The sequence below is a fragment of the Delphinapterus leucas genome, chromosome 5 (assembly GCF_059928025.1).
Source record: "Delphinapterus leucas isolate spDelLeu-1000000601 "Yukka" chromosome 5, BTC_Dleu_Yukka2, whole genome shotgun sequence".
Classification (NCBI taxonomy): Eukaryota; Metazoa; Chordata; class Mammalia; order Artiodactyla; family Monodontidae; genus Delphinapterus; species Delphinapterus leucas.
In genome coordinates, this window is record NC_143133.1 from 51,320,446 (window position 1) to 51,342,677 (window position 22,232).

At 43.0% G+C, this 22,232-nt stretch overlaps 1 protein-coding gene across 1 annotated transcript in view; it reads right to left on the reverse strand.

Annotated features, from left to right (window-relative positions):
- The window catches only part of CCDC149 (coiled-coil domain containing 149), a 96,920-nt gene that overhangs the window by 50,770 nt on the left and 23,918 nt on the right, over positions 1 to 22,232 (reverse strand). The window contains 2 exon segments of the mRNA XM_022566616.2: positions 11,172 to 11,210; positions 12,677 to 12,838. Of these exon segments, the coding sequence (XP_022422324.2) occupies positions 11,172 to 11,210; positions 12,677 to 12,838 (201 nt within the window).

Sequence of the window (22,232 nt, forward strand, 5' to 3'; positions counted from 1 at the left end):
CCCTTGTCATCCTGCCCCTTCACTTATTCATCCGTTCATTTACACAACAAATATTTATGGAGTGCCTACTATGTGTCAGGCACTGTTTTCGATTCTGGAGATACAGCAGTGAGCCATACAGACAAAGCCTCTTGCCCTTGTAAACTTACATGTTAATAGATGATATTATATTAATTACATTATATTACAACGAAATGAATAATGACTGAGGAGCTGGGTGATAAGTACTATGGAAACAAATACAGCAGGTAAAGGAAACAGTGTGTGCTGGGGAAAGGCCACGGAAGGCGTCACAGTGAAGGCCACACTTCAAGTCTTAAACCAAGACTTGAGAAAGGAGAGAGAGTGAGCGTGAGCCTTGTGGATATCCCGGAGAAAGTTCCAGGTAGGTGCAAAGGCAAGCGGCTTCCCTCTCTCCTTCTCTCCCTCACATCACAAGATGTCCACTTTGGAAAGCAGTTCAAGGCCACTAGAGCAGGCGGACCCCAGGGACAGCAGTGAAGTGGAGAGGTGATTCAATTCCCAATTTTCTTTTCCTGGTCCCTCCCCTCTGTCCTGCAGCTCTCCTGCCTTAGCGCAAGGTATGACAAGTGGGCGGCCTCTCCTTTTCCTTCCGGGAACTCCAGAACACTTCCCAGACATTAGCTCAGCCAGCATAATCCCTCCCCCAGGTGGAGGGACAGAACCCCCAGGCTGGAGGGACTGGCTCAGAGGTGGGGCGGGAGAAGCCACCCGGGGCAGGTGCTGGCATGCGGCTAAAAGTGGCCTCCGCGAGCCTGCTGCCACCGGCACATTGCATCTCAGCACCCCATCTGCAGGAGACACAGCAAAATTCACCTTCACAGGAGGCTGCTTTTCTTAAACGGTGGAAGAGATGTTCAGAAAGAAATGTTTGTAAGAGCAACAGTGAAAACTTTAACAACAACAACAAAATCTGAAACGTCCCTAACCTTCCCTTTTTGAATCAACAATGGCTTGAGCCCCTCAGGTGGGTGGGAAGACCCTGACATTTGCTCACCAATGTAACCACAAGAGCTAAACCCGTACAACTCAAACTATCAGTGGTGAAAGACCTTGACCTCCGATCTGTCACAGATCATTACTTGTGCAAAATACAATACAAATCAATTCCTAGGAAAACAAATTTAAGAAGACATCAAGGCCCTAAGTGTTTGTTAGATTCACCTGACGTAAAATCATACATACTGTCAGATTGCTATAAAAGTTTCTGAGCCCTTCCTCTCAATTTCTGCACTCATCTTGTCGTAGGGACCAGAAAGGGCAGCTTGCAGCCTGGCACTGGTCCTCAGGCCCCACTCTGAATAGCACTGAGCCCAGCGATACTCCCCGGTATTTGGATGTTACAGCAAAGCAGGCACCCACGTGTTATATATCAAAGGTCCCAGTGACACATGAAGCAAAGGACAGCGCTACTTTAGGAGACAGCGAGTCAGAGACCCAGTGATGTGACTGTCAAACATTATTTACTCTGCAGCCTGGCCGAAAAGAAATCTACCCAAATAAACTCAAGAATTTCTACAGTAGCTGCAAAGCAATGGTTAATTAGAATCACATCGCCTCCAAGGGGATTCACTGTAAATCTACCCCAGATTTCAAATTGACCCCCTGGGGGAGGGTAGGGGGAGGGAGACCCCCCTTTTAAAGCAGGTGACTGTAATTTTCTTTCACATTTCACAGGCTGGCTTACTTGTCAACACACAATTCTTTTCTATTCAGTCCTTCCACCTCCTCAACTCCCAAACAATAACTTTGAAAACTAGAAAATGACTATTCTGATACGGTGCCTAGTTCCTTGACATACACCTTAAAGAACAAAAAAAAAAAAAAAAAGAAAGAAAAGAAAAGGAAGAAAAGTAGTACATTTCAAAGCACTCAAAATAGAGGAGAAAAATTCACATAATTCTTTTGACCAAAAAAAACCCCCATGACTCACACACATTCACTATAACCATCCATCAAGCTAACACACGGTGCCTGCTTATAATTTATCAGCTATGTAGACCGTTTTGTCTCTGTGTTATTGAGAAGGACTCTGTGACCATCAGTTTAGAATAGCAGCACTATGTAAAGAAAATGTCAGGGAAAAAGTGGCAGACCGTCTAACACTTGAAAGGATTTCACAGGGAAGGAAAACAAAACCTAGAGATTATTTCCTCTAAATCTCTGGGGCAGGGTGGGTAGCATAAATAGCAAAACATGAAAAGGTTTCAAAAGAAGCCTCTTTTAAATATTCAGATATAGCCAGGGCTGACGTTAAAAGGTTGACATCTTCTCTCAGATAATAGTGGGATGTTGAATATCCTGGAGTATATTGTAGAATCTATATACTTAAGTCACTCTTTCTAGCTCGGAGTTTATCTATTAAAACTGTGATGGGGAAGGGAGAGAAGACAGATTTGATGAAAACATAGCTGGGAGGCTCAAGGCCAAAAGGACATTACAGCTGTCCATTCCAACACACGTTCCTTTGTCAAGAATCAAGTCAACCCCCAATTACAACGGATGTCTGCAGAAGTATGCCGCCAAGGCCAGCCCCTGGTGTGGGGACTTTGAGGCTCGGGGAAATACTCTCTGCACACAGATGAAGACTACACGTCCTGACAGTTGTTGCAAAGGCAGAGATCTGGGAGTTGAGACAACTGTGTGCATCTCGCCTCAACCTCTCTGCCTTTTTGTGGAAATTCTCACTGAGGCATATTAGTAACGGGGACAAGGGGATCTCCCTGTCTTCAGGTCCTGCTGCATCCTAAACTCTAGATCTTGCCTCTACCACTGTATTTGAATTCCCTTATGAACGAATGTCACAAAATACAGCCAAATTTATACTATAGATGCAATACATTTTTGAAACTTATGAGAAGTGGGAGGAGATTTTTTTTAATGGTACATCACATTTGGCAATGACAGTCTCTGTGAAGGAACTCTGTTTTCAATGATCAAGTAACGAAGACTGGTTTACAAGGAAGGGGGAGTTCAGGATACCAGTTGTAAGAAACAGCCCTAAATCTTTTAGATGGGGAGAAAAGGATCCACTATATACCATTTTCCTCCCTGATGTAAGAAATGAAAAGTTGGGTATGATAAGATCAGAATATGCCACCCCAAAATATGCTCCTTTGCCATGAGGATTATTTTGATCTGAAGGCAACTGAGAATCAGAAGATACAGAGAATATTCTTCCCTCCCCTTTTCAGCCTAAAAATAAGGGCGTACATTTCCCTTTGTGAGTTGTCCCATCCCCTCCGTACCAGGAAGAGAACAGCAACTCTAATCACTGGACACAGAGCATTGGCACCATGATGAGTCTGCATAAACAAACCTAACCAAAATAAAACCCTATCTTCCATTGGTTTCGCATATATCTCCTAGTCACTTTCCCACAATTTATCATCTCTTAAGGCCCAAACCCCCTCTCTTTTATTAAAATGCTATATAAGCCCCCAAGTCTTAACACTTCTTTGAATTTCACTTCTTCTCTCTGAACTCCTGTGCATGTAAAATATTCATGAAATTGTTTGCTTTTTTCTCCTGTTAATCTGTCTTTTGTCAGTTAAATTTGCAGGCCTCCATGCACTGAACCTAAGAGGGTAGAGGAAAAGCTTTTCCTCTCCAACAGATAAAAATAAAATGAAAGAAAGTGATGAAAAGTTTAAGATTAACCTTCCAACCTTGCACTAGCCAGACATTGGGAAGGGCAGTAAAACGGGAAGGCCATGTGTTTTCTCCTAAGTCCTTAAATAATTCAGCCCAGACACCAGGAGGGGAAAGGGGCAACATTCCAGTTACTATCCCTCAAGTCACCCTGAAATCTTTGTAATTTATTAGATATACACCACTTCAGTAATCTAGCCATGGAAAAGTCATTCTCCATCATAATGTAAAAATGATGTATACCGGAAAATCCTATAACTTCCTTCTCAACTTGCTGACATATTAAAACTCAATGCAAAAATGGGAGGGGAAAAAAATGAGAGAGACAGGTAAAACCCTGGCCTAGGCACTTCCTCAAGGAGAGGTTTTTGCTTGTTTGTTTTGTTTTGTTTTGAAAAAAAAAAAAAAAAAAGAAGAGTGTGAGAGAGAAAAAGAGACCAGATTTAGAAAATGCTCCTCAACGACGTGGCGTTGACCCCTGAATCCTTTAAACTCACACCTTCAATAGGGTAAAGTACTCGATTAAGCAAGAATATGTGAAAAAAAAAATGTTTGATAAAACGTGGAGTGTACTTGAGCGGTGTGATTGATAGCAAATTTAATTGCAATTTCTACTCCGCTGCTTTGGTCTACGGCGACTTCTGTGTTAATAGTAATAGAGTGAAACTTGCTTTGCTGAGCAAGCACCCCCTATTCATAGCAACTGCCCAAGCGATGACCTCTGCTACAGGGACAGCTTTCTTATTTACAAGAAACAACCACCCAAGAACTCATTCCACACACAGTTTTTGGCTGTGCAAGGAGCCCTCGGCAGCCTACTCTCACCCCACAGTCTCCAAGCACACACTTGCCAATGCAGGCATTTCCAGGCCCACAGGCAAATGCTCTTCGGTAGGTTTAGAAGGTTGCTATTTAAATAAATGTTTGCTTAATCTTGGCCATTATGGCTCCGCATCTGCCACTTAGTGGCTCCCTTAATAGTTCCCAAGTTCTTTAGACTCACTGAGCCTAAATTCCTCCATGTTTAAGTTGGGGGATGCTCTCACCTTCCTGACAAAAATCACTGCAAGGATCCGAAGGGCTTCTGAGCAGGAGGTGTGAATGCTCAGAATGAAATTACTGTTATTATGATTTGGGAGGACTCCCGCAGGCTGAACCCTGGATTTCTTCCCAGCTTCCCTGGTGTAACAGTGAAGTTGTACTGTTCGAAGTGGTATAAAAAGAAACATCCCAAAGCACTTGAGATCTTTGAAGGAAGTTTTAGGTTCTGAGCATCAAACTGAGATGCATATACAAAGTCGCTCTGATTTGTGGTCACGGGGGACTAAAATAAGATTGACCAAGAAGACTTTTCTATTGAAGTAAAAGGCTCCCTCCCATCCCACAAAGGGCCACTCTGTGCTCTGATTTCTCCAGGGTTGTCATCCTGGTGCATGTCACCGTCTAAATAAGCCATCACTTTTTAAGGGAAGAAAGCCAAGCCTCCCTCCTGGACCGGGAGGAATACCACCCGTGGTATCTCGACTTGAAATCAAAACAGGGAAAGACAGAGATGTGTTTGATTGTTTATTCAAGGAGGAGTTTGCATGGGGAAAAATCTGTTGCTGTGACCCCAAAGAATCCCAACTTATAAGAAGATTAACCCAGGATAATTTAAATTCCCCTTTATCTCCTTTGGAGGAACTGCTTGTTTTGCAAAAGAAAAATACTTAAAGGGTCGTTTGAGATATTTTGGTGATCTCTCACTGCAGTGCAGAGAGGTGCTCTGTGTACAGTTCTGCCTGGGGTATCAAGAAGAAGTTTTCATTTCAATATCCCGCGAGAAGCTATTAGTGAAATCACTGTTGTCACGATTTCTTCACAGCTTCTTCAACGGATGATTTGCCATTGGAAATTGAGTTGTTTTAAAAAGGATTCTAAATTCTAAAAGAGAGCCTCGATCGACAACCATATCTCTAGAACTACAACCATGAAAGTTCTGGCTGTCCTGTAAGGAGGAGACAAAAAAGCAGGAAGACATTATGGCCAGACATTGGCCGCCACAGGAAAGAACACTGGCCTAACGGGTAAAGACTCCTAGCTCAGTTTCTGCTTCTCAACCCCTCCTAAGCAGAGGGCTTCGGATAAAGCACTTCACCTTTGAACTTCCAAAATGGGTGGATTAAATGTTGATTATGCTTCTTCCCCATTCAAACAGCCTAAGAGTTAAATATGGAACAAAACCCTGAACTAAAACACTGAACTACAAGTGAGCAGATTTGGATTTTTAGGCCTGCTCTATTAACCTGCTGTGTGACCTTGGGCAAGTCACAGGAAAAATAAAAAATAGCCAACACCCATTGAGCGCTCACTAAGTAGAAGGCAATGGGCATTACAAGCATTATCACACGGATTCTTAATAAAAACTTTATGAATATATCTCATGCTTTTGTTCATTTTGGAGAGGAGGAAATTGAGTCTCAGAAAGGTAACACAGCTTGCCCCGGATCACCCAGCCAGCAAGTGGAAGTGTTATATTTGAATCCACAAAACTGGATGCCAGAACCCAAGCTTTTATCTACTGCCATCCATGACGCTGCCTTGAGATTTTATGCAAGACCTAACTTGCAGTGTGGCCGCAGAAGACAGCTGGGAGATGACACACATACATAGATATATACGTGCATACACACACGCATACATGGTCTCGGAAAAGCACAAAGCACTGCCAAGACTGAGGATGGGGTATTGTTTCTACTTATATTTGAGAAGAACCCTCAATACATTTACAGTCAGCTTGAGCTGCTACAACAAAACACCACAGACTGGGTGGCTTATAAACAACAGAAATTTATTTTTCATAGTTCTAGAGGCTGCAAATCTGAGATCAGGGTGCCAGCACAGTTAGGTTCCGGGAAGGGCCCTCTTTCAGGTTGCAGATTTCTTGATTTGTCCTCACACAGCAGAGAGCAGAGCAGAGAAAGCAAGTTCTCTTGGGACTCTTATAAGGACACTGAACCCCCTCGTGAGGACTCCACCCTCATGGCCTCATCTAATCCTAACTCCCTCCCAGAGGCCCCACCTCCTAATGCCATCACATTGAGGACCAGAGTTTCAACATATGAATTTGGGGGGATGTAAACATTCAGTCCATAACAGGGTGATGAGTGTAATCTCTCCTGAGCTGAGAAATGAACAGGGGAGGAGTCCATAGAAATTCCTCCTTCAGGTCAAGAACAGGAAGCCACGGTTTCAAGGCTGATGGGCAACAAGAGGCTCAATGTGGCACCTTTTCCTTTTCCAATATGTGGATCTTTTGACCCCCCGGTCCCATCTGTTACCCCAGCAGCTGGTTCTCGTTCCAGTGCCTTCCGCTTACACAAGGTACATCTGTTTTGCAGCTGGAGGGGTAAATACTTCACCTACTGTTTTGCCTTTGGGATAAACATGTGATATAAGACAGGAGACACCAGGTCAGGGTGCAAGCTTCTACCCCTGTTCCTGCCGATGAAATAGTTAAGAAGGTAATTGTGCCTCTCCTTTCCGGTACCGGATACACGGATGCCAAAGCTGTCTGCTTCAGGCTAAATGGAAAGTTTCATTGTAACCAGTGCCTGCAAATTCAATGGTGCATTTTCTTCCCCACGCTGAGCTAATGAAGAGGACATCTTAACACTCCCCCTCACTCATCCAAAAACCAACCCCATGCTTTTATAAATAAACTAACTATATGTAAATAAAATCTGAAAACATATATTTTAAACAGGTAAGATTATTTTTCCAAATACTGGAACTATTCTCCTCCACTGTTAATCGAGACGTTTCTTCCATTACTAAGCCAGAATTCCCTCCCTGGCTTTGGGCTATATTTTTCTCTCCATTGCACTGTTTACCATTTAACATCCTATATATTTTAATCATTTTGTTGATTGTCTGCTCATAGCATCCCTACTAGAATTAAGGTGACTATATTATTTATCATCCAAACCAAGACACTTTGGATAGTACAGGGAGCACTAATACAGATTATGCCAGGACAAGAGGTAAAAATGGCAATGATCCTGAGTAAATGGAAGGTCTGGTTGCCCGAGCTACAAGGCGAGTTCTAAGCATGAGCTCTGAGTGGACTGCACGACTTTGAACTCTGGCTCCACCAATTACTTACGTTATTTCCCTTGGGTAATTTACTTGACCATCATAGGCCTAAATTTCCTCATTTGTCTGATGGCAATCATAATAATAACCGCCGACTCCCATGGTTGTGCGGGAATTAAATGGGATCATCCACGGTGCAATGCTGGGCACAGGGTCTGACAGACTGCAAGAGTGAGCATTCAGAAACACTGGCTGCCATCGTTATTATCTATCATTCCAAGACTCTCTCAAGAAGGCATGTACAGCAGATGGTTAACACATGGTCTACCCAGCACCCCGTCAACATGACAACAGTAGAAGCAGCCTTGTATCTACAGGATGCCTGGCCATGCCCAGCTGACTCGAATGGACCCCTGGCCTGAGCCTGGCCTAGGCGAGCTCTCCCCTGGGATTCAGGGAGCAGCTTTTTCCTACAGGTCAAAGACGTGGGGTCTGTAGCCCTCATGTGACCAGCAGCCACGTTTCCTATTCTACAGAGAAAGCAGGTCCAGAAAAAGAAATGACAGCTGACACAGAGAATGCTGAGGGCAGAGGAGAGAGCTGGGGGCACCTGAGTCCAGGTGGTAGCTGGTCCTGAGGCCTGGCTGTATTTCTGCTTACCCAACCCTTTTGAGGCCCTATGAGCCAGGAACTTCTTCTTTGGCCCAAGCTATTTCAAGCTGCCAAGGGTAGCCAAAAGGGTCCTGACAACAGCACATTAATATATGATTGATTAAGAAAGAAAGGGATGATAAGGAAGAGAAGATGATAAATATTTACTGACGCTCACCCGGTGCCAGGCACTGTGCTAAGGACTCTACTTGCGTACGTTATCTCATTTGTTGCTCACAGCCACACTATGTGGTGGGTACCATATTTATTCCCACTTCGTAGATGTGAAAGCTGAGTCTCAGACACCCAAAGGAAACTTCCCAAGGCCACACAATTAGTTTGGCGGGTGGCATTGCTGGCTCCCTAAGCCCTTCTATCCCAGGTGATTAATCTAAGCCAATTAATGTATAGTACCCTCCCAGTGCATGTTAGTAGACCAGGAATGGGAGTACGTCCTACAATGGCCCAATGAAACTGGAGGGAAGGACTCACATTCCAAGGCTGGGTTTCCTGCCTTTCCTGCTCCGAGGAAAGCTGATGTTAAGTTCAAGAGGAAGCTGACGTTAAAATCGGCATAACGGTAGAGTGGTCAGATAAAATATAGGATGCCCAGCTCAATGTGAATTTCAGATAAATAATCAATAATGTTTTAGCATAAGTAGGTCGCGAATATTGCATGGTACATACTCTTATACTAAAAAAGTATTCATTGTCTATCTGAAATTCAGATTCACCTGGGTATCCTGTATTTTTCTTTGCTAAGTGTGGTAGAGAGGAGAGAATGAGTTCACGATGACAGTACAGCATCTGAGACCTCCACTACCTCTCAACTTGTGGTTATGCAAGGGCATCGATTCCTTTATTGATTCAGCAGCTTAGAATTTCTGTCACTTGCACCCCGGCCCGTCCTATGTCATCCATCCCAGGCAGGAAGAGTGCAGAGCAAGCTTACATCACCGCACTAAATCCTAAAGGGACAGAAACCAAATGCCATATTAAAAGCTACAAAGCCAGCGCTAAGGACATCGAACTTGTTTTGTTTGTTTGTTTTTTAGAGCTGTAAGAATGCAGCTTGACAGACTTACTGGAATTCATCAGATTCTCTTCAGTCAATGTAAATTTTTTATTATAAAGTCAAGGAACGTGAATCCACTTACACTGTAAAACTCCTTCATGAATACTAACAAACTCTAAAATCGCAGCAAAGACGACGGCTCGTAGCCACCAAAAACACAGAAACAAAAACATTAGCAATTCCACATTAAGGATCCCAATTTTTAAACATTTATGCTAACTTTCCGTGTCATTTTGTTTAGGAAAAAAAAAAAACACATCAATTAGCTCCATAGAAAATTTTGACTTTAAATCAAACCTGGAGCATTACAAAATAATCAAATAAAATAGGAAAGGAGTGCGGGAGTGAGCAGAACTGAATGACTGAAAGGATAGCCATAGGACTGAGTTGTTATTTAAAGGTGAACGTCGTGTGTGTGTGTGTGTGTGTGTGTGTGCGCGCGCACGCGCATATGTGTGCATGCGCGTCTACTGTTTATTCAGCATCAAAAATCACAAGGTAATGAATCCAAGGAGTTTATATGCTGTGCCAGGTATATGATCGATGAACAAAAACAGGATGTTGTCTTAGCCTTTACAGCTATGAAGACAGCAAACAATTCCTGCGTCCTTATTTTCATCCACCAGTTTTGAAGTCCTGTTCTGATGCAGAGCATTTCCCATAACATGGTACACACAGCACTAACATCACCATCATCCAGGCTCCCCTCAAGCCCATAAAAGACTGTAAGTCAGGGTATGTCAGTACAGAACAATTGTAAAGTTGAGGAAAGTGTTAAAACGCAATATATCTATATATATGCATGCAACCGGATTAAAAAATTTGATGTACGATATTCCTGGACATAATGCTATAAAAGTATTAACTGTCCCTATATTGATCTATACATTTAACAAAACCCCAATCAAAATACCAATAGGGATGGGTTTGGAGGGGGAATCAGAGGAGGACTTGATAAAGTATTTGTCAGTTATATCTAAAAAAAGAAACAAGAAACATCTGAAAAGAAAGAGCAAAGGGAAGGAGAATAGCCCAAACAGGTATTATTACAAGTATTATAAACAAAAAACAGAATAATGTGGTACAAACAGGACAAAACAGGAAGCTCAGTGGAACAGAACAGAAAGACACACAGACACACACACACACACACACACACACACACACAGACACACACACACACACACACACACACACACACACATGGATTTGTCCATTGCTAAAAGTGGGCCTCCAAAATCCGTGGGGAAAATGGATATGCAATAAACGATGTTGGTTACCATTTAGGAGAAAAGAACATAAATGGCTTATGAGTTTTAGTGAGATGGCTTTTAAAAGTCCGAAGCGGCAGGAGCTGAATAGCAGAACGGCATCCATCCACAGAACAGTAAGCTAAAGTCCTCTAGCAGTGTGCTCTCAACTTGTGGTTTTCTAAAAGGAGTCCCAACAAGAAAGGGAGCACAGTCAACTGGTGTGCCCTCTTCCACCCTGTTAGACTTCACTGCGTTTCCTTCGCCCAGTCCTTAGGCCCTCTCCGTAGGCAGTATTTCTCTAGCACCCACTCCCCCCAGTAATACAAAATGATTCTGGGAAGTTAGAAGATTTCTCTATACAGTTTGGGATTCCCTAATCCCCCAGTTGTTGAAAGGCATCAATACGAACATTCTGAGAGTTGTCAAAGATCAGGAATAAGTCTTACCTGTTTCCTCTTTTCAGGGGGAAGTGATGGATCTCCATCCTACAAAGAAACCAGTGTTTTATTTTTTAAAAATTAGATGCGTGTAGATTCAAGAAATTGAACCGAACTATGAACTAAATTCAGACCCTCCCCTCTCCCGCCCCCTGCAACCAACAATGTGCTGAACCAAACTCAAATATACTTTAAAAATTTTAAACTATAAACTGAACCACAGTCATTTTGGGAAAACCTCTAAGGAATCACTTCCAATTAGGACCAATCTGTATATTTTCTAAACCTATGTGAGCCAAATAAATAAACTGGATTTATCAAAATTACTTTTGAGCAGAGCCTAAACAGAAATAGTATTTCATTTGGTTTGAGTTGAGCTCCTCTTTTAAATAGATCCAGAGGAATAGTAATGGACACATACAATGCACACACATACTTGAGTTTTCTCTATGGGCAGAACAATTTGGGGGGTGGGGATAGGATATGCTCAAAATAAAAGAAAATTAACTGAGAACTTCTAGTCCTATCAGACTTTTTGTCTTAAAAGGATTCAATTTCTCTCCCTCGTGTGCCATCTGGGAATACATAAATATGTCAGGTGAATGATAAATGCTCAGGAAATAGTACTTCTCTATCTGATGCTGTCCACATACAAGTCAACATTATTTTAACCTCAGGAATCTTTCTACTGTACTTCTGTGTTCCAGGACAGTTCAATGACCCCAGCACAGACGGTTAAACGTAAGCAATAGTGTCAGCACTTAAAAAAGAGATGGCATCAGTGAGAAAAAACTAAGTGAGAATGCAAAGTAGCGCTATGCAGTTGGTATCCTCCATTTCAGTAACATTTGCATCCTTAAAAATCCTGCCATATGAAATCTAGAGAAAATCTAATTGCCCAGGAAAGGGAAAGGTTTAAAAATTATGGAAATATTACTATGCACTGTTTTAAAAAGTGAGTTAAATCTGTATATATGGCCTAGAGAGATGTCCAAAATAAAGTGCTGAGCGAAAAGAGCAAGTTTTAGAACAACATTTATATAAAGCTGTCCAATAGAACTCTCTGCAATGAGGGACATGTCCTACAGCTAACTGTCCAATATAGCAGCCACCATGGAAATGTTCTATATCAACACAGTCCCATACGGTAGCCACCAGCCCCCCATGGCGATTGAGGGCATGAGATGTGATAAGTGAGACCGTGTTCAATTTTATTTAATTCTAATTAATTCAAAATGAAATTTAAATAACCACATGCAGCTAGTGGCTTCTGTATTAGTGCAGATTTATAACACAAATCCTCTTTTAAAAAAAAAACACCTCCATACAGTTTTAAGTAAATAGGCACACACAGACACATTCAGATATGCGTGTAAGATCATGGGCGCCAGAGCAAGCATCCGGAAGCATGTACTTATCAACTAGCAAGTGGGACTGGATCGTGGAATAAGTAGGGTGATGACTTTCACGTCTTAATTTTTCCACTTTGGAACTCTTCGTGACGCAATACGTACAATCAGCTCACGGTACTTCTTCTTTAGGGACTGGTGGCGCTCTCGAAGCTGATTGGCCATGAGTTTGTACTGGTCCCTTTCCTGCTGGCATGTGTCCAGCTCCTTGGAAAGGATCAGCAGGGCTTCCTTCTTACTCTCCAGCTTTCTTTTACACACCAGGTACTGCAGAACAAACACATGCAGGCGACTGCTCAGAACCGTCAACAGGCCTCCCTCCTCTCACCTGCGCTGGGGTTCACACACCCTGCAGAGTTGGTTTTGTTGCCTTTTTTGTTTTAAGAGATTGTATACCCAGAATCATTTGTCAGTCAATGACATGTGAGCCTAAAGGCTGCTACTGCACCCGACATAGTCCCCCCATGACAGAACCAAAACCTTGGACATTCATGAACTTTGGCCGAGACAGGAAAAATAATTGATAAATAAGTTAAAAAGCAGAATCCTTTTTGACAATTACCCAGATAGCTAAATAAATAGATAGTTGGACCCAAAATTTTATTTAAAAAAGGATTTCGATATCCAGGTAAGATGATGTAAAGTTCTATTAAAATTTTACCAAATGATATAACACGGAAAGATTTAATAAAAATTGTATATATTACTAAGAATTATCTCTTGGGAGCAAAATTATTTGCATTTTTTTATCCTTTATACTTTTCTGTGTTTTCTACATGTTATAGAACACACCTATATGGCTTCTATAATAAAAAAATGTACCAAAAATGTAATGAAAGATAATTTAATTGAACCATAAATAACTGCAATAGATTGTACCTGCCCATGCAACCCGGCAGACATTTCCTCACCTGAGAATTTTTGTTCAATAAATTCGGTCAGAGGTGTGCACCTTCTCCTATGATTCCAATGCAGACACCCACCACCCAGAGACCAATTTTGTGAGCTAAGTATTTTAGTCACACTTTGAATTATCCCCCTAAAGTTGGATGTATCTTGCTGGAATTCTTCCTCAGAGTTGTGGGATACCTTCGTTCCTCCATCTCCCCACTCCCCACACTGTGACCGACCCTCACCTGACAATCACCCACCACCAGGACCAGTGTGAGCCCGACTGGGATTCTGTCCTTTTATTGGATCTATAGTACCATCTGGTGTTATTCACATATGTGAAATGTGGAACTTAAATACCTTTTGAATTTGCCCCGTAAAAGACCAAATTCAGAGCATTCACGAAAACAATTTATAGTTTCATTATACACTCTGACACAAGCACTTTGTCATTATGGATGCTCACACAAAGCAAAGACAGGATCAGTACTCCCATACCATTTGAGTCAATGCTCTTTCATGGACAAAAAGCATTACTCATATATAGTGCTTGCTTGGAACTGACTTTGTTAAGTTCAATTTCAAATAAATGAAAGGGGAAAAAGAGAGTTTTGTGCATTAGCACATTTTTTTTCCTTAAAAAAAAAAAAAAGTAATTGCTTAGCTTCAAAAACAAAGGGGGAAGAAAAGCCATTCTGAGACGGATTTGAGTTCTAAGAGAGGACACTTCCACCTTGGATGAATCTTATTCCTGGCAGTAATGAGGCTGGAATCCTGCCTTAAAACATCCTGGATTTTAACACTTTGACATCGTCTTCGTGGAGGCAAACGGTTCTGTTGCCACAGCGATTTCTCAAGAGTAAAATCCCCAACGAGTAAATATCAGAGGAGAGTAGCCCAAAAACCTGAACTGCAATGTCCTAAGGGAGGTATTGAGATTTCACAGGAAAAAATACCATTTACACACAGTTTAACAGAGCTGCCCTTGTGCCTTCAGTTCTTTGCCTGTGATCAGCGGCCTCGGTTGGCAGTGCTATTGGCATTGGTGGCACAAAAACAGTCACCTTTGTCCCTTCAATGTATCAGATCCAAATCTAAGGCCTCAAAAATATTCCGTGTCTTCCAACTTTGGGGAAGAAAATCGCCAATAGTGTGGAGGCATTGTACAGTACAGCAGGCAAGATTAGAGTCACATCCAGTCTACTGAAGGGGACCAGGTAAGGGTCACCACTTATGGGCAAAGTAGAATTCAGGTTCCCTGACCTTGAACTGCAATCTCTTATGGTCCAAGAGAGAAGCCGTTTCTCTCCCAAGGCATGGTCCAAACAGGGCCTTGCAAGCTGCTTAAAGGGCAGCAATAGGCCTCCATCCCCTCTGGGTCTAAGACACCTGGCAGATGAACAGGCACAGAGCCCTCTGCTAAGACCCAGTGACCTGGGGTTTGAGGAGTGGCATCACTGCTCTTCGGGTCTCCTTAGGGCATGAAAACAGGACAATTATAAGCTCCATCAAAGGGTAAGAAACTGATTCTGTATAGAAGATGAAGCCACACCAAGAAAAGGGCGGTCTTTAGAAAGCCACTGCTGGACTGTTCTTCCTTTTGCTTAGTGTGGTCTAGAACAGTGAATTTCAACAATGTTATTCTACGTCATTTATTTTGATCAGCAGAACAAACCTTAGGCTGAAGCCTCATTTATAAACAGCTCAAAGGGGCGGTGCTCTGGCTGAAGATGGGACATCCTCCCCTGTAGTCCTGCCACCCTCGCGTGGCAGCATCCACAAGGAGCCCTGCTCTACATCACCCTGGGATGCTTGTGAAAATGCAGATTCCTGGGTCCCAGCTCAGACTAGTCACCCTCAGCTCACCCCCATACCGCCTGAATCATGAATCTCTGGTGGCTGGCTCAGAAATCTGCAGTTAGCACACGGCACAGGTGATTCTTACTCCATCTATACTTTGAAAACCCAAGCCCTGGAGGCCTCCAGTTTCATGGTGTCTCAAAAGTTAGAAACAATTAAAATAGTCTGGAGGGACTGATAGGCCAGCGGCAGCTCAGAAGCTCAGGTCAAGGCTCCGTCTCAGAGCCATTCCAGGGTTGTCAGAGCCACCTTTTACAGCACAGAGGGGTCTGAACAAGTACAAGCACAGACTACATTTTACCATCTGGCCAAAGAGTCTAAACATGCAGAGTCTCATTAAAATATCAATAGAAACTCTGGGATGTGTATGGGGGGGGCAGTGGGAGTTTTACCAGACAATGGGATGGAATTTCTTGTTATTATTCTAAAATGGTGACAGTTTAGTCCCTGTGGTGGCAACTGCTAAATTGTCCCATTTTCTATCCCTCCAATTGGAAACAAACAAGCAAAAGCCTGGAAAGGGAGAAAAAGGTGTTGAAGATCCTTTTCCGTTGGCAGCTCTGGACAACCAGCAAATGCATGGACTCGGCCTCAGCCTCAGAAGGGACCGGAAATAGAAGAGAAAGCGAGACAAGCCAAGTCACTGCGCTTGGGACGTTTCCGCTTCTAAAGGAGGATGAATAAGTGTAGACGATGGAGGGGGCGGACAGCAGAAAATCATCAGGCAGAGTCCGGAGGCCTCTGTCCAGATATAAGTCTACCAATGGGCTAATCATGAACCGTTGGGACCCTGGGAAAGCCACAGAACGCAAGGAACAAAACGAAGTCACACTGCCTGGGCCTCGGTTTCCACACTTGGAAAATGAGTGGGGTTCCCAGAGTGCCCTCCAACTTGAGGAACCCATGATTTTAACATCCCATCCAATATCACTGGGGTGCTGGGGAGAGCACTGCGGGGAGGGGCTCCAGGCCAGGAGGTATGGCTCACTTCAAGCACCTAGAAGTTGCTTCCTCTGCCTTGTCTAGGGCAGAGCCAGCTCAATGATTTCCACATATCACCAGCAGCAGTGGCAGTTCCAGAATCTCCAGACAGCTGCGGCTTCAGGGCAGCCACCTGGTTGGAAAGGGTGCTGGGGCTGAAGCTGTGTTTGCAATACCAATTTACAATAGAGTGAGAAAAGGCTAAATGTCTGAGTGGTCAACATTAGTGCCCCTCTCCAGTGTTTCTAGTTCTCCTTTCCTTGCAGGCGCTCGGAAGGACTATTCTTCCCCATTGCTTTGGAGTAAGGCAGAGCCATGTATCTTGCTTTATCCAATAGAGAGGGACTGGAAGGAACATGAGTCACTTCCAGGGTAGAAGCTCCCAAGAGTCAAGGTATGAACTACCAGCAGAACCTGGATCATGGAACCGGCACAGCAGACAACTGCCCTGAAGAGTCATTTGGGTCCACAGAGAAATTTGTGTGATCCAGAAATAAACTTTTGTACTTTTAAGGTACAAAGATTTTGGGGGTGTTTGTTATCAGAGCATAACTTAGCCCATCCTGACTAATACAGTCCATAGCAAAGTGTAAGGGTAGGAAGGCTGATAGAGATCATATCTGCCCCTGCTCTGTGCTTCTATTGAGTTACCACAATGATGAAGAGGAATAACATTATCACTATTATTATTACTATTAATAACAAAAATGAAAGTTGTATGGCAAATGCTTTCCATGTATAATCTCCTTTAACCCTCACAAAACCATAATGGGGTTACTGTGTTATTATCATGTACATTTTCTAAATGAGAAAGTGAGACTGAAAGAGTTTACGTAATATGCCAAGGGTTTGGCAGAGCTAGAATTCGAGCCCAGGTTTTTGTACAGCCAAGCCTGTGGAACCCCAATTCCTGACAAACCAAGCACTCAGTGAAAAGACAACCAGAGTATTCATGGAATTGGTTACTACATCTAGTTGGTATTTTCAGCATAGGGAAGCTAAGAAAAGGGAATTTTAAATTTGGCTACTTTTTATACCTAGAATCTCTTGACCCACCCCCTTCCAAAACTAGATGCAAGGCCTGAAGAAAGAAGGAAAAAATAAAGAATCCACGAGCATCTCTCCCCTCTGCTCCTCCTGAGGGAGCCAAGTAGAGGCAACAAGGTTTCCATCCACTTAAATGACATGGGATAAAACTAGAGGCTGTTTTCTCAAAAGTGGCTTGGTCCTAACAATTTTCTATAAGCTGTAGTTGCTCTCAATCATTCATTCAACAAATATTTTCTGGGTGCCTTCTATGTGTTAGGCACTGAGCCAAGCATTTGGTCTCCTAAAGGGATAAATGGTCCTGGGGATTTTGAAATGGAAAAACATGATACTTGGATAACAAAATATAACTTCCACAATTCCTTATGGGTTTTTCTGAAACCCCTAAAGTTTTGAAAACTGAAAATGTGTTCGCATCCCGTCAGTGACCTCAGCCTATGTGAGGGTTTTTACTGTCTTTATGCCACTGATTGTGAATATTCATACATTTGCTGAAGACAAATCAATGTGTTTGATTTCCAGCTGCTGCCCAGAACTCTACTGGGGTTGATACACGATATACAGTACACTTATTACATTTCCTTTCAGACACCAAAACTCCTGCCTCTAAAACATATCTGGGGCCCAAGGATTTCAGATATGGAACCTGCCTATTATTTGAAAGTCACCCTTGCAAATCTCTGTATAGTCTCAAAGACATACTGGTGACTAAAATCAAATCTTTCTCAAGCAGCAATTGTCCAAAACCTAAGAATTTATTAGATTTTGACTTCCTCATGTAGGCCAGGAAAAACCAAAAGTGTGTTATATGCAGTAATGCAGTAAATGTTCAAGCTGCCACAGTGCTTACGTGCCTATTCCCATCACCTCACAATGCCTTTATTCTTGAGAATTAGCATGAATGCTGGAGTGGAAAAAAAACCTCCCAGATAACCCAAGTGACTTGCCCAGTTGCAAAGAACAAGGTTCCCAGCTGCCAGCATCTTCCATAATAGTGTCTTCCAAAATGTGGGTCACGATACATTAGTCTGGGTAGTGAAATCAGTTCAGTTGCAACCCTCATTTTCTTTAAAAAATAAGGAACAGAAAATAGCGTGAATCCCATGCAGTAAAGGTAAGCATTGCTTCCTGAAACTTTTCTTTTTGCATACGTGTATACGAATAAACATACATATATGTATGTTTTCACACATTTATGGTGGACTGCCATTTTACAAGTTTGGAAATGACTCTTCTATAATAAGCCACTTTGCACATTTATTCATTCATTCATTCAACAAATAGTTAGTAAAAGGCATTAAGAGAGGCAAGATGGGGGCTGGGGGGTAGGTATTGGGCAGGAAAGAAAAGCTACACAGAGGAGATGATGCTTGAAATGAGTTTTGAGAGATGAGTAGGTATAAAAGGCACCCGAATAAAAGCCATTATGTAATAGAAATAATTAACCAGTTCTTTGGGATTGAAGCACAATTCTGATTAATTAATACCTGCTCTGCCCACCTTACTGAGATTACCATGAGCTTGAAATTCAACGTACTATGCTAAAATTTGGCTTTGGAAATGTTCTCAAAATTAAAGGCATTATTTTTACAGCAGTTAAAACTTACAAAACATTCTCCCGAAGACTCTCTCGTTCGATGGCCAACACTATATGATAAGTGTGACAAAAACTGCTTTTCCCATTTTACAGACAAGATAGCTGAGATTGTCTTTCCCAGAGTCAAAAAGCTAACAACTGTCAGCTCAAACTAGGGCTCTTAACTACAAATTCCAGGCTGTTTTTAGTATTCTATATTGGTACCAATTAAATTATTAGCAATTCCACAAATTACCTCTCTTGGGTCAAACTATATTTTTAACAAGACACTCTAGGAGATAATTGTGTAACTGAAAGCAATGCACTTTAATTCATAGTATTTTGAGACCCTGTTTGGAAGACAGGCAGCCCTCCTGGGGCCTTTTCAATCATACTCCATGGGGAGCGGCTGCGGAGATACAGGCCACCTAGAGTCCTGCTCAGTGGTCAGCCAACTCCATGTCCCAAGTGCTCTGGCTAGCCGAGTGTCGGCTGATGGGCAGTTCACCACACTGGGGTCTTTAGCAGCTGCATCACGGGCATGAGACACTTTATTTTTCAAAGAGCACTTGAACTCATAATTGTCTAAGTTGTGACTCAGGCCCTAGCCCTCTCGGCGAACTCGAATTCTACCCCTGCCCAGCCCTGCAACAAGGTGATCTCATGCGGTCCAATGACTTTCACTCTCATCTCTGTGCTGATTTCACCCAAACTGATATCACAGCTCAGACCTCTCATCTGTACCTCTTGCTCTGCTATCCAATGTGTAACTCTATCTGAACATCTCAGAGGCATCTTAAACTGAACCCTTGATATTCCCTCGGACCTGCCCCGCCCCGAAACTTCCCTCTTGGTAAATAAGTGGTACAAACCATATTTGGTTTTCCATGAAAACCTTGGAAGCATCCTTGCCTCTTCTCTTTCTTTGCCAGCCCTCATTTAATTCATCAGCAAATCCTATGGGCACTACCTTCATAAGACATATTGAATTCGAATACTTCTCACCCACTTCTACCACTGTCACCCTCCTTCAAGCCACCATCATCTCCTGACTGGACAGTGGCCTTAGCCTCCTATTTCTACCTCCTGCTTCTACCCACCTACAGTCTATTTTCCAAGTAGTGACGAGAAAGATGCTTTTCAAATGATGGCAACATGTGGTAGCTCAAACTCCCCCATGGGGCTTCCCTGGTGGCGCAGTGGTTGGGAGTCCGCCTGCCGATGCAGGCGACACGGGTTCGTGCCCCGGTCCGGGAAGATCCCGCATGGCGTGGAGCGGCTGGGCCCGTGAGCCATGGCCGCTGAGCCTGTGCGTCCGGAGCCTGTGCTCTGCAACGGGAGAGGCCACAACAGTGAGAGGCCCGCGTACCGCAAAAAAAAAAAAAAAAAAAACTCCCCCATGGCCTCCCATCACCTTTAAAGCAAAATCCAAAGTCCTTCCACTCCCCCTTGCTCACTGCTCTCCACCCTCACTAGCCTCCTTGCTAGCTTTGACCACATCAAGCCAATTCCAACCTCAGGACCTTTGCACTGCCCTCTGCTTAGATTGTGTGGCTTCCTCCCTGGATTCGTTCAAATCTCTGTTGTAATGTCTCCTTCTCAGGAAGCTCTGCCACCACGCAGACTCTCAATCCCCTTATACTGTGTTACCTTCCTTCACAGCACTTACTACTTGACCTTGAGTTACATAACTAATTATTGATTTACTTTCAACATGTCCCGCTCCATGGCAGCAAGAATTGTGCTGTTTCATCCCAGATCCCCAGTGCTGAAAACAGCACATAGTGCATAGCTGGTGAATGAGAAAATTCAATCTTACTACATCTTCAACATACCTGTGACACACGTGGTATGGTACCCATTTTACAGATTCTCAAACTCACAGCTAGTGAAGACCTCAGGAATGATCTAAGTCAGGCCCCTCATTCTACAGATGAGGAAACTGGGACTCAGAATGGTGAACTGACTTATCCAAGGCTGGCTAGTAGGCCCCAGAGTTAAACCTAAACTGAGGATTCTTCTCATTCCAAGTTCAGCACAATTTTCACATTACCAAGTTGAGGTACACATTCCTGGCTGGGGAGACATAAATGTCTATAAACTTACAATGGTACCTGGTACTTTTTTATAGTCATAATAATTATTACAATAAAATAGATAATAATAGATGATAGTAAGTGGCCAAATCATCATTCATGAATACTTACTAACTATAGTATGTTAAGTTCTATAAAGAGATGAAAACAAAGCTCCCAGAACACAGAGAAAAGGAGTTTAGAGTAATGGTTGGGAGCATGGCAGAAAGAGCTGGAATGCCTGAGTTCAAATCTTGGCTTTGCCACTCACTAGCTATCAATTACTTAGCCTCTCCATGCCTCAGTTTCCCCATTTATTAAATGGGTATAATTATAGTATCTTCACAGGGCAGATGTGAGAATTAAAAGAATTTGCATATGTGAAACATTTAAAATAGTAAGTGCTGTATCCGCATTCATTGTTATTACTACTATTTCTATCACGAGGCAAGTGATCATAGCTTGGCAAAGAAGGTACTCAAAGAGTCGGAGCAAGATGTGAACATTTGAAATGGATTCCGAAGAATAGGTAGAAGGATGTGTTTTGTTTGGGGATAGACGGAGTTGTGACAGGTAGTGGTGATGAGAAAACAATACTGCTGGCAGGGAAAGAGCCACAGCAAAGCACAAAGGTGAGAAGTAGGAAGACATATTGTCAGAACAGCAAGCAACGAGCAACACGCTGGGCTGGCTTCGGTGGAGGGGTGGGAATAAAAGCTGTGTGAGATAAAGCTAGAAGGAGAGATAGATGGTGGCCGGGTCAGAAAGGGCCTGGAAGTGTTGCTGAGCAGTAGAGATTTTATTCTGTCAGCAAGCAGGAGCCCCGAGGGTTTCTGAATAAGGGAGTGACACTAAGAATCCTTTTAGGAAGACAGTTTCATCCTGACATCATGTGGTGTAAATTATCTTGGACTATACAGCTTGGGTAGAATTGGTTGCCAGGCTCACAAGGGGAGGGAAAGGATTTGAGGTTCAGGGTCCCCTGTGTAGACACAACTCTGGATCCTGCGTTTTGATCCAAACTCTCAGGCCTACAAAGAACGCACTGGCTTTGCAGTTTCTTAATGCGGGGCCTGCTACCACCTTGTCTAATGCAATATTGATAGGCAGGGTGCTACCCAGGCAACCAGATGCACTCATGGGTTTAGCCTCGGCCTCAGCCTCAGCCGCTGGTATCAGAATCACATCAGCGGGCGAGTGGGTGCCCAACCACACTCCAAAGGGCTGAGCT